At 44.7% G+C, this 18,615-nt stretch overlaps 2 protein-coding genes across 5 annotated transcripts in view; both read left to right on the plus strand.

Annotated features, from left to right (window-relative positions):
* The first annotated feature begins 5,487 nt into the window (after positions 1–5,487).
* On the plus strand, positions 5,488–15,821 carry ptar1 (protein prenyltransferase alpha subunit repeat containing 1). The gene is made up of 8 exons (XM_028996015.1): positions 5,488–5,617; positions 6,365–6,534; positions 6,849–6,915; positions 7,047–7,151; positions 7,785–8,016; positions 9,385–9,725; positions 11,944–12,281; positions 14,964–15,821. Exons 1-8 carry the CDS (start codon positions 5,532–5,534, stop codon positions 15,107–15,109), a joined length of 1,485 nt encoding a protein of 494 aa, XP_028851848.1. The 5' UTR covers positions 5,488–5,531; the 3' UTR covers positions 15,110–15,821.
* Positions 15,822–17,247: 1,426 nt separating this feature from the next.
* apba1a (amyloid beta (A4) precursor protein-binding, family A, member 1a) overlaps positions 17,248–18,615 on the plus strand; it is a 35,655-nt gene continuing 34,287 nt past the window's right edge. The window contains exons 1-2 of one of the 4 annotated variants that reach the window (XM_028995415.1): positions 17,255–17,415; positions 18,125–18,252. The gene's annotated coding sequence lies outside the window, so the exon portion shown is untranslated. Of the gene's footprint in view, positions 17,416–18,124; positions 18,253–18,615 lie in introns of all 4 variants that reach the window. The other 3 variants (XM_028995418.1, XM_028995417.1, XM_028995414.1) reach the window with 3 other exon arrangements.

The raw sequence follows: 18,615 nt of genomic DNA on the forward strand, positions 1-18,615 counted from the left end.
CACGGTGCACACAGTGAAATTTGTCCTCTGCATTTAACCCATCACCCTGAGTGAGCAGTGGGCAGCCATGACAGGCGTTTGGGGACGGTGCTTTGCTCAGTGGCACCTCAGTGGCACCTTGGCGGATCGGGATTCGAACCGGCAACCTTCTGATTACAGGGCCGCTTCCTTAACCGCTAGCCCACCACTGCTTTATACAATCAAGCAATTATACATATATATAAACACACACACATATATAAATGTATAATTGCATTGTTGACTGTAAATGACTCTTTTTAACATCTTAACATTATGCTGACTTGTGTTTGGTTTGCTTTATTTGAGATGAGATCACAGCTCCCTCTCCTTGATCCTTAGACACTGAGCTAAAGAGAGCCGGAGGCAAGTGAAATCGTGAGGCTGCGAGCTGGGAACACCCGGATCTAAATTTCCCTCTGTTCAGGAAGTGGTGCTCTGGGTGCCAGGCTCTTTTTAAACCATGTGTATTGAGGGCGCTGTTTTTTTCCCACCAAGTAGAAATGCAGGGCCAGTGGACAAACTGAAGAAGTGGAACTTGTGCAACTAGTCTGGCTTGTGGGACGTCCCTAAAAGTCACAAATCAATACAATAGAATAAAAGATGGCAAATCTATGATGTAAAGCTGCTGCAATAAAATATTTCGTCTGAAATAAAGCTGCCAATTAGAGGAATAGGAGGACAGTGGAGGATGGAAATGGTTATTTTATTCTGACAGCAAACAAGTGCAGTCACTCAGGCTAATGGCTCAGTGATTCAGGAGGATGATTCAGGACCATTCGCACACCCACAGCCATGGTGTGCAAAATCGGATACCGAATCTGTGTAGCAGCTCTGGCTTGGGTATAAAACATCTTTCATTTACCATAGTTGAAACAGCATAATACACCAAAACATTCTTTCACTTTCTGAATGAGCGACTGAATGGTTTTGAAAGGCTGTTCAGTAAAAGCCACACAGGTCTACTTCGGACCCATCTACTGCAGATGTGTTTTCTCTGGTGGCATTTCACAGCAGCAAATTCTGGAGTGTGCATCAAGAACAGAGTGAGAACAGAGAAGTGACCCGAGTTCGGTAGTCTGTTATTTATTTCTAGTGGAAGAACGACCATGAAATTTGCTGTTTGCCCATTTGAAATCCAGGCTTGGAGAAGGTGCAGCAATTCGAAAACTATCTAAACAGTCTGCTGGTCTTTCCTGTGATTTATTTAAATCGACTCCAGAATATGCTGCTTCAGTAGCATGTGGTGAGCAGAACACAGATCCATCATCCAGCTCGCGTGAGGCTAATGCAAAAAGAAAGCAGCGTCACAATTTCGTTCGAGAAGTCACATACCTGCAGCATTTCTCATTTTGTGTCAATTAAAACAGTGCTCAAGACGTAGGTTGCAAAGAAAATGTATACATCAGCCATTTTTTTCTGCATTCAAATTCAACTTTCCCCGTGGCTGTGCATCGTGGGACACTAAAGGCCAGCAGTTTTCCTCAGTTCATTTACTGCTAAAATATTAAAGCTGAAGGAAAGGGGTCTGCTGGGAGGCTTCTCCTCTCGGCTCCCGAGTGAATGATTATCAGCTTCATGGTCCGCATCTGTCTTTTATCATCCGCCCGAAAAATCTGCCCGTCATGGTTACAAAGGGGGGTGTTTCAGTTTAACCAAACGCTGGCCAGATCTGCAGAAGCACTTTAAAAGACTGGCCGTGTGCGCTGCCTTCGCGGCGGAATCACCGGGTCAGCACGGCACATACCATATTACATCACATTAGACTAGACAATGTGGCTAGACAATTTTTTTTATATAGACTCAGATGAAGCTGAATTGAACTACATTTATAACGGGTGCTACAGTTGGGCGTGGTGTCGAGGGCCTGGATAAGTTCATTGCGCTTTGAGCTTCAGGAGCTGACGAGTTGATAAAATGCAATGCAATGCAATTCAACGATTATCCTGTCCATTCAGGTTCAACATCGTTCTGTGGACTAATCACATTGTTGATCATGCAATTGTAATGGTTACACGAAATACAGAGACGTGAATCCCTTTCTTCTTGTCATATTGAGGACAGGATAATCCAGTTGATAAACTGTTCCGTTGTCATTAACATGGAGGTTTATGTTCCATCACAGTTCAATCCAGCAATGAAAACATTGTTTTTTTATGTTGCTAGGCAATGTGAAATCTCCAGCATGGTGACGATGAAACGTTGGCACAAAACATCAGAACATATCAGAACCAACTGACTCAAGATCCAGGAACGTGCAATTAAATGATTCGGGCCAATCACATAATAAATTAGAGGATCAGTTAGACTGTAAATGCTCTCTGGGGTTCTATTTCTCACATGTGTTTATGTGAGAAGTGTCAGAACTGCCAACCTCAGGCCAGACATTAGTCTGCGAATGAAGGTTTGGCCCAAAATGCATTTAAAAAGTGTGAAGGCAGCACAAAGACTTATGCCCATTTTTAGAGTCTTAGGTTGCTACCACAGTGGAAAGAACTATAGGCTCCACCCTCTCTCTGTGGCTTACACTGTCACAAGAACAACAGGAGGTTTTGATGACATAATTTCTACGAATGCCCACTCAATATGATAGGCCGCTCTCCTCCTCGTCCCGCCTCTCTCCTCCTCATTAGCATTTAAAGCTACAGACACCGAAATGGAGCTTCCTGGGGAAAACTCAGTGTGGGACTGGCTAAAAGTGGCTGTAATTCTGCCCCACGGCTGAATTGTTAACTTCTGTGATGTTGAAGTGGCCTTAAAAAAGGGGGTGCAGAGTATGGTGTGTCTGGAGCATGCTAGACTATCATTGTGTACACCATAAACAAATTGTCCATTTATGTGAATAATACCTTTAAAAAACAAATGGCACTGAATTTATTGGTTTCTTCGTTTAACAAATTGATTTTGTTAGCATATGGCATTTTCTTTTTTTGTGTGACGGAATGGGAAACCAAATGGAACCCAAACAATTTAACACTGGCCTGAGCCAACAATCGAAAACCACAGGCTTGAGACGGAGCAGTTTCAGAACATTAAACACTCTTCTGGAGGACACTGTGTTACACAGTGTCTAGAACGGTGCCTTTTATCTCATGGTACCACAGGTATAAAAATAAGAGTTATTAACTTAATAAGAGTAATTAACTGTAAAGGCTGAACAGTATTTTCCTCTCTGTTGTTGCTGCACCGTTCTTCTCCACAGAATGTGAAATATACACACCATATTTTTTACTAAACGCGGATCGTCCAAGGCCTGGATCGCATTTGTCTCTGCACATATTTACATGAAGCCAAGCACAGAGTGAGAGGTTATGTTAATAGGCATCATCACTGTACGTTGGTGCACACCATGTACAATTACAGATCCCTGTGATTTTGAGAACTGATCCTTCTGCTGTCTTCAGTAATGGGTGCGGTAGTTCATGTCTGCCCGTCACAACTACCCATCGTGCTCGGAGTCTGATGCTTGTAACAGACATCTAAAAATACTCACGCCACTCCTTTAAGTGGGTTGACGGCAGGCACTCATGCAGCCACGAGCCTTCTGTGGGTTGTGTCCTCTGTAATATTACCGTCTGTAAGAATGGGCTCCTTGGAAAATGATGTCACACTGTGAGATACACAGTCTGCAGCAGGCAGAGCACTGAAATACAAGAAGCACGGTGAAGCATTATCAGGGATTATGTCAGGGTTGGTAACGAGTGCATTCAGTGCACATGCAGTGTTGCAGCAAATTTTGCAACATATGAACGTGGTGTTGTAGTCTGTCAAATGTAAAGCATATGATGCTTGTCTGTTTTTTAACTGTATATACAAATGAGGCAGTTCTGATGGTCACCCTGGTCTGTGAACCGGAGCTTGTGGACCCCAGAAAGGCACAAGAATGTGAACAGTTGTGTCAAAGGTTACTTAAGACTACATTTTCAGTTGGAGAACTTAATAACGATTGGATGGTCTCCGAGAAGGCTGCAGGCTGAAATGAAACTGGTACGCGACGAAAATACAGAGAAACCCACAGATCTGAATGTGCATCTTGAACACAGGGAACTCATTGTGTGATAATCCGTGTTTCTTTATTTCCTGTTTAGAATGAGAGGTGATTCCTTTGGGCAGACTGAAAGCAACAGAAAAGCACGAATGCCCCTCAGGGCCTAAAGATAGGAAGAGCAAAGATCCCCACTCAAAGGACAGACTGAACATATTGCACATGTGTTATCAGTTATGATCACAAAATAAAAATTACGAATTCCACGTCCAGGAGATCTAAAATGAACACTGTGAGCTTCATCTGTGCTAGTTTGCGATTCCTAAAAGAGAATGATGCCGAAAGAATTTAACACGACCATAACCATGGAGCAAACAAAGGCCATTTTTAGGCCATTAGTATTTGTTTCTTAGCGTGTTCATTAAACCTGCATAATGCAGACATAGTGCATCATGAGCTTCTGAACAGCTGTGACTTGGTTACATCAAGTCTGCACATTTTCCACATCTTCAGCCATTATTAAACCTCTCAGAAAGTTATGTCATGTTTACCACACTCGTAACCTGTCCCCAAATGCAAAACCGTGGCATTGTCATGGTGAGGCCACCCCATTCTAAACAATTTCCATAGAAAACACAGAAGGATATAGAACAATTTCCGTAACAGTCCTAATTGTGGAGTTTAGACACACATCACCCTCCTCTGGCAGTCACCAGTAACACAAGAGAGCTGCTTCTACAAAGCACACCCGTAGCACACCTACAGGGTGCTGCTGCAGAGGCCTTCATTCTACATGACCAATTAATCCCTTCAACAAACAAGGTTAGCAAAAAAACGAGGATCTAAATCATCATGGGGTCAACGTGAGGTAGGAATCGTGGATTTTATGTGCAGGACTGGTTTTTGGACAAGTTGTGAAACAATGGAAACTATTCCCTATGTCAGATACGGTTTAAAGTTATTCATCCCTGCAGGGGACACTTCACTTCACTCCATATGGCAGCGCATTTGTTTGTTCATTGCCAATTTGAAACAATTCTTGATCTGCTGTAATTACTGCGTAGTAGTTTTTACAGTTCTCTCAATATGTGATATTATAAAAAAACAATGAATTCTAGTTCTAGTTCAAAACAAATGTGGCCCATTCATATGCATAACAATCATCAAAAAAAAATAATCAAAGAAGACATGAACTTTAAATATATGACATTTGAAATGCATTTGAACGAAATAATAAAGTAGGTTGAATTTATCAAGTCACTCGTAATGACTTTTTTTTTTTGCTACAGCTGCCGAGAAGTTGCCATGGGCAACCAAGCCTCGTCGGTGTCCTGTCGGTTTGTTGGAACCGCCAGTTTAGCGCTGATCTGAGATCGGCCCTACTCTCTCCTGGATCGTGACGGCGATCTCTGTCCATGCCCACGAAGCCGATTCTAGATCGGCCCACAAGAAGTAGGCGGGGCAGTCTTCCTTAATATCCCGGATGCTGTTGAGTCACGCCCCCGTGACGTCAGAGGGTCCGTGAAAAATGGCTGAGTCGGAAGAAGAGGTGGACGTCCTGGTTCAGAGAGTTATGAAAGATATCAGTAACGCTTTCAAGAAGAACCCCAACATGTTGGTATTCCGCCGGCGAGGGGATTTAGGGGCAGTGTTACGCCGACTTGTGAGCTCGCGCCGAGTCTGGGTCTCGTCGGGTGCCGGCGCTCGTCTGAGCCCGAGCAAACTACTTGTTTTCCGGCGGAGTGCTGCATGTATCGCCGGCTATCCCGACTAGCGCGATAATATCCATCTGCATTGTAATGCGTGCGATCTCCTTGGGGCTCTTTTTAATGATCAAATGTGAAATCTGTAACACGAGAGGCTTGAAAGCCGTTTAATATGCTCCGATGTGACAAGTGTGGAAGGCTCGCACGACAGGAGTCACGCCAGCTATCTTTAGTATCTCAGAAATTGGGTTTCTTTTGCATCCTTTACGTGCGTACTAACCGAGAGTTATTCAAACCCTTTTGTAATTTTTTCTATTTATTTAAATGGGTTGCATGAGTTAAGGTTGCATAATGGGGTCAATAGTGCACATAGCATAATAATAAGAGAGATTCATTGAGTGGAAATTTTATTTTACAAAAAAACATACATGCACATTGTGCAGTACATTAACATTGCATTATTATGCAAACTGTTATGGGCTGTTTTTTTTTTGTCTGTGTGTGAATTGGAAGCCAGTAGACGAGTGTGATGTCGTGCGTGTTGCATCACACCCTGTATGGCTGCACAGTCTGCCAGGTTCTTCTGTAGAGCAGGAACGTGGTGACAGGTGACACCCCGTCATCCTGCCCTTCACTGGCTGCTGCTTTGTTGCAGCGACGAGATTGGGCTCATCCCCTGCCCCGAAGCCAGGTGCAACAGAAGCCCCATCGTCCTGGTGGAGAACAAGCTTGGGGTGGAGAGCTGGTGTGTGAAGTTCCTCCTGCCCTATGTGCACAACAAGCTGCTGCTCTACAGACAGAGGAAACTGTGGCTGGACCGAGAAGGTACGGCTCTTTCTTTCTTTCTTTCTTTTTTTTTTGAATATCCGAGCATTTCAGATTCTTAAAATATTCCCTTCTGGATGTAAGTATCAGAGATCATTTGTAAGTAATGAAAGGTTGCTTTTCCGAGTTTAGGCGTTTGATCGATGATGAAGCATTTGCAGCACTGAAGTGCTTCTTGATCCTGAGGCAGGTGCTGAAGCGCTGCTGCTTTATTCTGTGTTTTTGTGTGTGGGTATTTTAAGCACACCCCTGCTCTTTTTCTGCTCTGCTCTGTTTTTTCTTCCTTCCTGCTCCTGGTCTCTGTGCCACTCCAGTCCTTATAGACGTCACCTGCACATTGCTGCTGCTGAATCCAGACTTTACCACGGCTTGGAATGTCAGGTACGGACCAGACACTTTACCTCTTGTCAGATTTTCAAAGCGATTATTTCAAATTACAGTACCGTCATATGAAAAATGGATGAAAAAAGGCAAATTTTAACCGATGTCAACTCCTGCTTTTTCCTCGTCAGGAAGGAGCTGTTACAGTGTGGGCTCCTTTCGCCGGAAAAGGACCTCTACTTGGGGAAACTGGCCCTCACCAAGTTCCCGAAGAGCCCCGACACATGGATACACAGGTTTTTTTTTTTTTTTTTTTTTTTTTTTTTTTTTTTAGCATATAGCATTTTATGGCTTATTAGCTCAGATGTATGTGTTACTGTTGTAAGGAACATCAAGGTTTCTCCAAATATACTTAGGTGACCCTTAATGTATACTATATATCCTTATGAACTATAATGTGATCAAAGCTTGCTTAAGAAGAACCACATTGAAGTTACCATGGGACTGAATGCTCCGTTCAGCTGCATTAAGCAAGGTTACAAGGAAGCACCTTTTGAAAAATTTATTTGGACATGTAGTCCAAATAAATTTAAAAGTTCCAGTGTGCGTAAAGCAGGGTCATTATTTATAGGCAGAGGCTGCCGTCTCTGCGTTAGAGGAGGACTATTTTGCCTCTCGCTCCTCCTGCTGCTGAGAGCAGATCTCATCCTATGACAGACGAGAGTGTAGAGGTGGCACACTTTTAGTGTCCTAAATTCTGAGAGGATTCATAATCGGAAAAACGCTTGTATGTTATCTTAATGTGTGATGTTTATTTAAATAGTTGAAAAATGCATCGCACCCATGAATTGACGTAATTATTTGAGTGTGTTTATGTGTGCAATAAGGCTTTAACTGTGTGTGTGTGTGTGTGTGTGTGTGTGCTCCAGGCGCTGGGTGCTGCAGCAGGTGCAGCGTGAGTGCTGTCCTCAGGGTTCGGAGAGGAAGGAGCATGCAAGCGGTCACCGTGGCGACAGCACACCCCACAGCGAACGCCTGCAGAGGCTACTGCACGAGGAGATAAAGGTCTGTTCAGACGCCGCCGGTCGCTACCCCAGCAACTACAACGCCTGGTCCCACCGAATCTGGGTTCTGCAAAACTTGGCCAAGGGCAACCTGAAGGTAGGCCCTCCATCACACTCCTCATCCATGGGGCTGGACAGGGTTATGAACGAGCAGTGGGAGCCCGCGCTTGGCGCGGCCGTCTGTCAGATGAGTCAGTGGCTGGCCGTCATGTGGAGAGTGTAGGGAAAGTCAGATTGTGGCGCCAGCCGGAGGAGGTGTGAAGTCGAGCCTTGTCCTGATGTGGGCTGTGCTGTATTAGAGGGGGGGGGGTGAAGCGACGCTGAAAAAAGAAAGAAAAAAAAAAATATATATATATATATATATACACACACACACACACAGAGAAAAAATTCCAACTTAACCCACAAGTTCAAGGTTGAGGATGCCACACACAACACAAAAGCATTTTTTTTTAATTAGTGTGAACAACAGACTCTTTATTTATAGCAGGACAATGATCAGACATTTACAATCCACGTATGTGTTCTTGTAAAACATGCCACCCTTATACCATGAAAATCTTTATGTAAACAAATCTTTACATCTTTATGTAAACACTTCTCCGGTGATTGCTCATTTATGGTTCAGTCACTGACGTGAGGTGAAAATGTATTTTTGGATGTATCTTATTCCCACCGTGAGTTCGTAAACGTATATGTTGCAGGATGAATTTGTTAAGAAAAGTTGTGTGTAATTGTTCTTGTCAAGCCAAGCTCACCACAGCTCAGTTTAGTTTTTTTTTTTTTCTTCTGACACAAGTTGGCATCAATAAGATGTTTGCGGTGTTCAGGAAATTGCGCTGTGACCAATTTGCCATGGCAGATCCCAGATTAGACTGAGGCCGACTTTGTTATGGCAAATCATCTAGTCTAACGGGCCGAGGCAGTTTCCCCTTCTCAGTGAAGAAGCTTAAATCGGGTCGTCTTTGCTCTTATCGCACTTTTTCGTAGGCAGGTTGTGCGTGTGAGACTGAGAGAAGCAAGTGCTTATTAGATCACCGCCATTTCATCCTCACACTCGTTCCCCAAAGGCTCATGGGCAGATGTAAAAATTAAGAGCTCCAGCAAAGAGTCACTGGGCACAGCGGAGCCCTCGAGGGGCCGGGCCAGTTTCTTTAATGGGGGATAATAATCACGTTTTGTTGTTCGTGCTCCAATTAGCTCGGGCTATTTTAAGGCCGCAAAATGATGCCTACAGTCCCTGATTCACTAAAGCATTTTAACCGTTCCTCACCTGAAGAAGGATTTTGCTTCTAGAAGACCCACAGACCTGGCTTCATATTCCATCCAGGGGGTTCTCTGCATGCAGTTAGCCTCTTCTGGGTCCAGGACGGCCTCAAGCTTCCCTGTTTATGGGAGTGGAGGGTTGAATTAGGGCGGTGATCACGTGATATTTAAAAAAAAAACCTGAAATCTTCCCCTGCAGGTGCTGCATGACGAGCTGTCCTCCATGAGCCACTGGGTCTCCATGCACGTGTCAGACCACAGTGGCTTCCACTACCGCCAGTTCCTTCTCAAGGCACTGGTGACGGAGCTGAGCCAAGGGCAAAACCACCCGGAGCTGGCCTGTGGGCGGGAGTCTCCACAGCTACCTCTCAGGACCCCCGCCGGCTCCCACAGCCCCCCACAGTCAAACGGCGATGGCCTGGCCAGCTCATCTGAAGACCTCCATGAAGCCACCGTCCCTCATCTGTTCCACGACGAGATGGAGCTGTGCACAGACCTCATTGAAACGTATCCAGGACACGAGACGCTCTGGTGTCACAGGTGAGGTGATCTTCTACATTTCTTTTCTTCAGATAGACACATCACATAGAGAGCTGTCTTTAATCATATAGTGATATATAAAAAAAAATCATATCACAGAATTCTTAAAGTGAAAGTGATTGGTTTTGTCATTGTGATGTGCAGCATTGTGCCCATTGCATTTAACCCATCACCCTTGCAGTGGGCATCCATGACAGGCGCCCGTGGGAGCAGAGTGTGGGGACGGTGCTTTGCTTAGTGGCACCTCAGTGGGACCTTGATTCGAACCCGCAACCTTTCAGTTACGAGTCTGCTTCCTTACCTGCTAGGCCACCAACTCTAAAGCAGCTCCCGTCTGTGCATAGCATCTTGCTTTGAGCGCTGCAGCACAGAATACACGCTCTCTTAATTATACCGGCCTTATTCATCTAATTGAATTCACACTTAAAGGTGAACATGACTCAAGAGACCTTGTTATCATGGATTTAACCGGCATCTGTCACCAGCTACTTTTATTCCTTTATGCATATGGTCTGTAATAAAAAAAAATAAATAAAATAATAAAGTAATTCAGAACAGCTACTAAGCGTGACCATGGTTTCAACTGAGTGTAGGTAGCAATATTCAGTAAAAACACAAGAAAGATGACCTGAATAGTGGGCGGAGATACTAAATTATTCTGCAGCCAACCAGGAAGGTCGCTATGACCTGTGGTTTGTGTCATTTTAGAAACGATGCAATGGACACGTATAATAAACCCCGACTCGCCCTCAAGATCAACCATTTCTGAACCAACACCAAGCCTGGCATCGTATGTAATGTCTGTCCTTGCCTGGCGTTCTTGGAGGTGCAGGGTTATTGTTTGATGGATGGCGTGGCTGGTGACGGGACTGGGCGGGCCGGCGATGTTTTCCCCAGGCTCCCCGGACCAGCTGCTCGCTGCAGTCCTGCGCCGTGCCGTTGCTGCTCTGTATTTGTAGTGAAGCCTGTCATAGCAACAGATGTGACTTATGTACTGTGAGGCGGCTGGTCGGGCACCTCAGGAGGAGGAAGCTGGCACGCGCTGAAGTATGAAGAATGTTGAGACGGCGGGCCTAATGTTCATTTTCCCACGTTGCACGGTAGTTACCCAAACACTGAACTCGTCTGTGTCTGAGAATTAATCAAGACAATTAAGGTGTTCTACATGGAGCTATTACCATATCCCTGAGTGCATTAAGAAAGTGAAGTGATTGTCACATGTGATGCACAGCACACGGTGCACAGAGTGAAGTTTGTCCTCTGCAGTTAACCCATCACCCTGAGTGAGCAGTGGGCAGCCATGACAGGCGCCCGGGGAGCAGTGTGTGGGGACGGTGCTTTGCTCAGTGGCACCTTGGTGGACCGGGATTCGAACCGGCAACCTTCTGATTACGGGGCCGCTTCCTTAACCGCTAGCCCACCACTATCCCACATTAGTGCAGTTCTAACACAGTTTACCAATAAATATTTATGGCTTTTATAAAAATATATGTAATTATACCGGAATTTTAAGTAAACTATTAAATAGTAAAGTAATAAATTGATTGTCACTTGTGATACACAGCAGCACAGTACACGATGCACACAGTGAAATTTGTCCTCTGCATTTAACCATCACCCTTGGTGAGCAGTGGGCAGCCATGACAGGCGCCCGGGGAGCAGTGTGTGGGGACGGTGCTTTGCTCAGTGGCACCTCAGTGGCACCTTGGTGGACCAGGATTCGAACCGGCAACCTTCTGATTACGGGGCTGCTTCCTTAACCGCTAGCCCACCACTGCCCCACATTAGTACAGTTCTAACACAGTTTACCAATAAATATTTATGGCTTTTATAAAAATATATGTAATTATACCGGAATTTTAAGTAAACTACTAAATAGTAAAGTAATAAATTGATTGTCACTTGTGATACACAGCAGCACAGTACACGATGCACACAGTGAAATTTGTCCTCTGCATTTAACCCATCACCCTTGGTGAGCAGTGGGCAGCCATGACAGGCACCCGGGGAGCAGTATGTGGGGACGGTGCTTTGCTCAGTGGCACCTTGGCGGATCGCGATTCAAACCGGCAACCTTCTGATTACGGGGCCGCTATTCCACCACTACCCCAAAATAGTTCAGTACAACCTTTACTATAGTTACTATATTTATTGGTCTGTCGATGAAAGTGCTGTATCAGTGTATGTTAATTATTATCCATTTTTGTTCTCTGCTCAGACGTCACGTCTTCTTCCTTTGGCACCACTGGAAGCAACAGCAGCGTCGCGAGAGCGGAAGTATTTTCCTCCGTCCGGGAGACTCGTGCAACGATCCCCTGGTGGAGGCCAACGGGGAGAGCGCCAACGGGCAGCCCATGGACGTGGACGGGGTTTCAGACAGGGTCAAACACGGGGGCTACACGCAGGACAGCAAGCGTCGGAAGAGGGGGCCGGAGCCCCCCTGCCCCAGGCTGACGGCCGAGCACAACTTTATCGATCAAACGCTCGCCACCTGCCGCAGCCCTGAACAGAGACGGTTTGCCACAGCCTACAGGAAGTGGCTGGACTCTGTGATAGGTCAGTAGCGTCCTGATGCACTCCACCCCCATGCCATAATAAGGAGGGGGCTGGGCTACTTCTCTAATAGGTCCTATGCTTTTAAGACCCCGCCCATTGTCCCTTTAGCCTTTTCGAAATTGGCTGGGCCCTTGATGTCTTTTTTTGGGGTTTTTTTTCGCGATTAACACCACAATTTCCCCTTCATTATGAAAATCCACGAGCTATGAGTCCACCTCTACTGAAGATAAGTTTCAGTCCCGAAATGCCAATCTCAGGTCTGTATCAGCAGTTTATTTATTTGTCCATTTTCTTTTTTTTTTTTTTTTTTTTTTTTTTCTTTTTCATCAGCACTTTGTTGATCTACTTAAGTTTAAAAATGTTTTGTCTTCCATTAAAAAAAAAAAAAAAAAAAAACACTGTAGCATTTCACCCACAATGCTGCCATCAGTTGTAGACTTACTGACAGGAGTCAGTGGTGCACTTTTAACCAAAACTGAAACTGACTTGCACACTGCTGATAGATTATTATTATTTTTTTTTATGTTTTTGCCTCATTTTTCATTTAAATGTGACATGTACAAAATGTTCTGACATCCAGCTACAGTCAGCCACTAATAAGCACAACAATGAGCTCCTGAAGACACACACACACACACACACACACACACACACACTGAGAAGTGAATGATCAATAAAATCTGCAACCGTCTGCCCTCTTCTCCTGTCAGAAGGATCAGATTTGTATACAGTATTTATAGCCGGAGTCGGAAGTGAACCCGCGTTTGCCCACCTTTTGTGTGTGTTTGCTCAGATCTGCCAGCATTGACAATTTCACAAAAGCACATGAGATACCATTTACAGCACGGGAGAAAGGCAGAAATCCATGAGGGTTCGACACTCAGTGTTCAGACTAAACCCAGGTACACAAGCACAAGTGCCTGAGTTGTCAGCTTCTTTTTTTTTTTTTTTCCAGCACGGATTTCATTCTGAAGGGGAACGGCGTCACAATCATGTCACGTATATTTTCACTGAGCGTAAAGAATCAAGTGTGATTTTATCCTAACATCTCAAATGTTTAGTTTTTTTTTTTTTTTTTTTTTCCTTCATGTGAGAAGGAGTGTTGAATTGTGGGTATTTCTGGAAGTCGTGCTATGAATGCTGTTGTCTGATGAATCCTGTTTTTTTAATCTGACAGCAGAGGCATCAAGCTGAGGAGAGGAAATTAAATGCAGGGTCCAGCGAGCCACTGACAGAAGAAGTCTGACAAAAACCACCTTGTGTCAAAAATCCAGTTGTCACTCAGAAAGAAAGAAAGAAAGAAAAAAAAAAAAAAAAACAGATTTCAGACTGTTCCTCAGCTCCATGCTTCCGCTTCTGGGTCAACCACAGACCTGCGTCGATGCCGCTGCTTTTGCGTTAGATGACGTACTGCTACAGAAACGAGTTAGAGATTGGTCGGCCAATGTTGATGAAAATGTAATTGATAGCTAGCTATGATGTGGCAATATATCGAAGCCTCTTATTGGTCCGTAGGTTCATTGTTTTTCTATGGAGGAATTCTTGAGCTACTGTACTGGTACAATGAAATTTTAGCTGACTTTGTAGACCTCTTTTTAAATATGTTCGGGTGTGCTCTGTAGGGTTAATAGATTAATTATAATGTGTTTTTAATGAATTTGGTGGTTACAGTAATACATATGACATATAGCATCAGTGTATAGGTGTATTATTGTTCTACTTTCACTGTAGCAGCGATTTATAAAAAAAAAAAACTGCTATTGCGTTTCTGAGAGCTGGTGGTGAGTGTGCTGTTTTTACCGCTCACAAAAGAGCATATCTATAGCTGAAACAGGTTACAAATTTTACCAACATTTAATGAGTCACATTTTTTTATAAATATATATATATAAAAGAATATTTGCACTCTTGCACATACCGCAATTTCCATGTATTATTTATTGTGACGCAGTCACGCGGCATACTGGTGTCATATCTTGTCATATCTGGAACACCTCGTTTTTTGAACAAACACCGGCACTCCTAGTTGTTGCCCAGTGTTTTTCGGGGGGGGGGGGGGGGGCTGCTGGCCGCTTAACAGCGACCCGCCGCATCTCCGTGCGTCTGTTCTTCCTGCAGTTTCGTCTCTTCACACCTTCTGAACGCACCGATAAGCTGGACCAGGTGTGTTTGACTTTGGTTGGACGTGAGCGCTGTTTATGCAGGGCGGGCCATGTCTGTCTGAATAGCGATGTGGTTTAGAGGAGCGATACGACGACTCCGAAATGCGTCCAGAGTGTTCAGTCCGCCACGTTCCCCCCCATCTTTTTCTCTAAGAGCACTGTGCTGCATAATTAGCGTATTGAATTAAAAAGCAGTCTGTCCTTTAATTGTAACAGAACACCGGCCATGTTCCTTGACCCATGGCGAACCCAAGACCAGTTGATTTAATGGCCAGAATTTAAAAAAGCCGGATGGTGTAGCCGTTTTTGCAGCCATATTCACTGCCTTGGTGTCTCATGCCGGCTTCATAAACATGTCGTTTTGGTGCTTTTCCACATAGTCACCTGTTCTGGATTTGAAGTGTCCACTGTCTGTTGACAGGGTTTAACCAGACCATCCCTCTCACCGCCGCCATGGTTGAACCATATATTCTAATATTATTGTTGTTCACACTAAATAGTTTTTTTTTTTTTTTTACAGTTTTGTGTGTTATAGCTGCTAATTCAGCTGAAGATTTGGGGATCAGAGGCGTGTCAAGATCCCACCACACCCTCCAGGAGCTGGGCACGCCACATCTGACACTGTCATTTTCAGATTTACTCACAGACACTGACGGCCCTTCCTGATTAATGGGTGCTCGCCACTGGCTAGCATTCAGCTGCCACTGGGTAAAATGAAGGTCACACACACACACACACACACACACAAAACAAGGGAAAAAGGCATGAATTCTGCCCACGGTAGCGTTCATCTGGGCTGCTGTGCTTCGCATTGTTTGTCTAAAACTTTATTTTTTTTCTGTCTGCAGCTCTTTAGAAGCTCTTAATGCTCACATCCATCAGCCATCCCTCTGACAAGGTTGAGTAATGGAGCCATATCTTATGTGTACAATGAACCTGTGTTAATTGTGATTTTATGTCTTATCCTATGAGGGCTTCCACCTAAACCAGGGTAAACACTTAAGTTAGAATAAAGCAAGTGTAACTTAAGGATTTTTAAGTCTTCTTAATTATACTGACTTTCTTAAGTGTCTGTCTTTTTTTTGTTTTGTTTTTCTCTTTTTAACCGTTAAGCATCATCATCATCATGTATTGGAAAAGATTAACTGTTTTGCATACGACATACCTTGTATTACTGATACAGCTATGCAGACAAACAAAATCTTAAGGTTCAATAAGCTTTCAGAAGTAGCTTTGTTTGTAAAATTGCCGTTTTCTTTCCTTTTTTTTTTTATCTTAAAACTGTATTTAACCATAGGTCTGACCAGCCTCTACTGGTTGTATTAAGACCAGTGGCCAAAAAGTCTAATATTTATTTATAAGGTAACATAATTTTAATGCGTTGGTCTTCACTAGTTTTGTGGGTTTATTTTTTTTTTTTTGGTTTTTTTTCTGTCATCCTCTCACAATGTAAGAATAAAATTCCTTTGGAACATGTCTTGTGTTTCCTTCTATTTGTGAAACCAGTTAAGAAATGTATCCGGTGCTGTCGGGGGTTGAATGTTCTGCCTGAAGGTTAGTAGTACAACTGAGCAGGTGGGCAGGTGGTCACTTTTGCAGTCATGCACTGTGAAGCAGGGCATAAACCCCACCCTTCGGAAACTGGGCCGCAGGGCGGCTTACCAACATAGGGACCCTACTGGCCATCAGTGGGGAAGCTTTTTCAAGTGTGAAGTGGAGAGATGCAAGGTCTCTCGCATCCACCAGCTCCGTGACGTCGTCATGGAGAAGTGGAAGAGGATTCTAGTGGCAACTTGTGAAAGGCAGTGGTGGAAAGTAATGCTGGCTGTTCACAATATTGACACTGGCCACAATTTGGACAATTTGTTTCTCTTAGAGGTGTACTCACTTTTGATGCTAGGAATTTAGACATTAATGGCTGTGTGTGTACACTGTCTACTTTACAAAGTAGTTAAATCTTCAGTGTGTTTGTGTGTGTGTGTGTGTATATATATATATATATATATATATATATATGTGTGTGTGTGTGTGTGTATATATATATATATATATAGTAATCTTTAAATACCATATTTTACTTTAGTCACTCACAAGCAATATATACAGTACAGGCCAAAAGTTGGGACACACCTTCTCATTCAATGTCTTTTCTTTATTTTCATGACCATTTACGTTGGTAGATTCTCACTGAAGGCATCAAAACTGAATGAACACATGTGGACTTATATAACAAAAAGTGGAGACCTGGTCTCCACAGTCACTGGACCTGAACCCAATCCAGATGGTTTGGGGTGAGCTGGACTGCAGAGTGAAGGCAAAGGGACCAACAAGTGCTAAACACCTCTGGGAACTCCTTCAAGACTGTTGGAAAAACATTTTAGGTGACGACCTCTTGAAGCTCATCGAGAGAATGCCAGTGTGCAAAGCAGTAATCAGAGCAAAGAAACTAGAATATAAAACATGTTTTCAGTTATTTCAACTTTTTTTGTTAAGTACATAACTCCACATGTGTATATTCATAGTTTTGATGCCTTCAGTGAGAATCTACAAATGTAAATGGTCATGAAAATAAAGAAAACACATTGAATGAGAAGGTGTGTCCAAACTTTTGGCCTGTACTGGACATGTTCAAGTATAGTTGGATTTATAAATTTTTTTTCGGGTATGTCCACTTTGAGGACTGGCCATGTTCAAGTCGAAATCTGGAAAATTCCACCAAAATTTCACACACACACACACACACACACACACACACACACGCGCGCGCGCGGATCAGCCGGGGGATTAAAGTAGCCTGCGTGTGATGTGCAAGTTGCGCGAACGTGGGAGCACGTACGCGTGTTGTGATGCGACGTGAGCGCAGCGTCTGATGTCACGCTGGGGAGGGGGCGGCAGGCAGGAAGATGGAGGAGGCGGACGCGGCGGCGGCGGCGGCGGCGGGTGTACCGTTAGAGCGGCCGGACGACAGGCAGGTGAGAGAATTTCGCGTCTTTCTCGCCGCACGGACGCGCGCCCTCGCACGGGCACGGAAATGCGCAAAAGAAAGAAAGACCGAAAAAAAAGAAGGTTGGGGGAACGCGGGCTGGTGGGAATAATATCCCGATCCACGTTCCGCTTACGGATCGCGGTGAATTTACACGGTGGCTGGAAACAATGGGGGGGGGGCTTCTCCCTTTTGGTCAACATTCGATCTCGTTTTTATTCTGCGGTTTTGCTTTGTGATGACAGACGACCCGTCAGGCCCGCCTGTCTGCCGCTGATGCGCCAGTGCGAAAGTACATTTAAACCGGGCCACCACTTCTGGGAGTTGGTTTTGTTTGACTTTAACTGGCGCTTTTAAAACCTGAACGCGGCGATGTGTTGTGACTTGGTGGCTTTTAACCAAACGAATCGGACCCGGCAAGTTCCTGCCCGCTCCGCGATGCCGGACGGGATTCATCTCGCCGCCGCTGCTCGGCTTCGTCGGGATTCGGGGGCTTAGTGCTTCTGCCAGATAGTGCTCCCAGAGTGCGCCTGCGCCTTGGCTCCCCGGACTCGCCTTCCTGCCAAATCCGCGCCCCGTTTGCGCGCTGTCGGATTCGACGCAGGTGGGAGCGTCGCGGCTGGAGTCGGCACCGAGCCGACTCACAGACTCGAATCGATATTCGCTGATCGTTAATATCATTTTTTTTTTTTATAAAGGCCGCGTTGTTGTTGTCGTCGTCGTGATGAATAAATCGATCGATCGGCTCGATTCCCGTGGTTATATGGAGTCTGCAGCTGCTGGGTGATGCTGCGGGATGGGCGGAGTGCAGGTCCGTGTAAACACGGTACGTAACCCACCACACAACAATAATAATTCTTTCATAATTCATTAACAATTCGATAATAATTCTTTTCGGAAATGTCGCAGGTCAACGTTAATTAAACCTTAATTTGTGAATCATATCCTCAACACGTATGAAACCTTGAAAAAAGGCACAAAAGCTGGCCCAAAACAACGAGAGGCGACATAAAAGCACCAGACTGCCTCTTTTTAACTTTGTGGGTTGTGCTTTGCTGGCCGACATGTGGCACTGAGACCCCCTGTCTGGGGCGCCTCGTGGGGCGCAGCCAGCAGGGACGATTTCTGGAAGGCCAGTCGTCCCCGGCAGACGCTCGTGGGCATTTGCCACGGCCTCCCGAGGAAACCA

Source organism: Denticeps clupeoides, chromosome 11, assembly GCF_900700375.1.
Source record: "Denticeps clupeoides chromosome 11, fDenClu1.1, whole genome shotgun sequence".
In the NCBI taxonomy this organism is placed as follows: Eukaryota; Metazoa; Chordata; class Actinopteri; order Clupeiformes; family Denticipitidae; genus Denticeps; species Denticeps clupeoides.

Excerpts from the sequence above, each read along its gene's own strand:
- ptar1 (XM_028996015.1), top strand. The coding sequence starts at position 5,532 with ATGGCTGAGTCGGAAGAAGAGGTGGACGTCCTGGTTCAGAGAGTTATG. Across the intron at positions 5,618-6,364 it reads TTCAAGAAGAACCCCAACAT|CGACGAGATTGGGCTCATCC; the intron begins GTTGGTATTCCG and ends GCTTTGTTGCAG. Across the intron at positions 6,916-7,046 it reads ACCACGGCTTGGAATGTCAG|GAAGGAGCTGTTACAGTGTG; the intron begins GTACGGACCAGA and ends TTTCCTCGTCAG.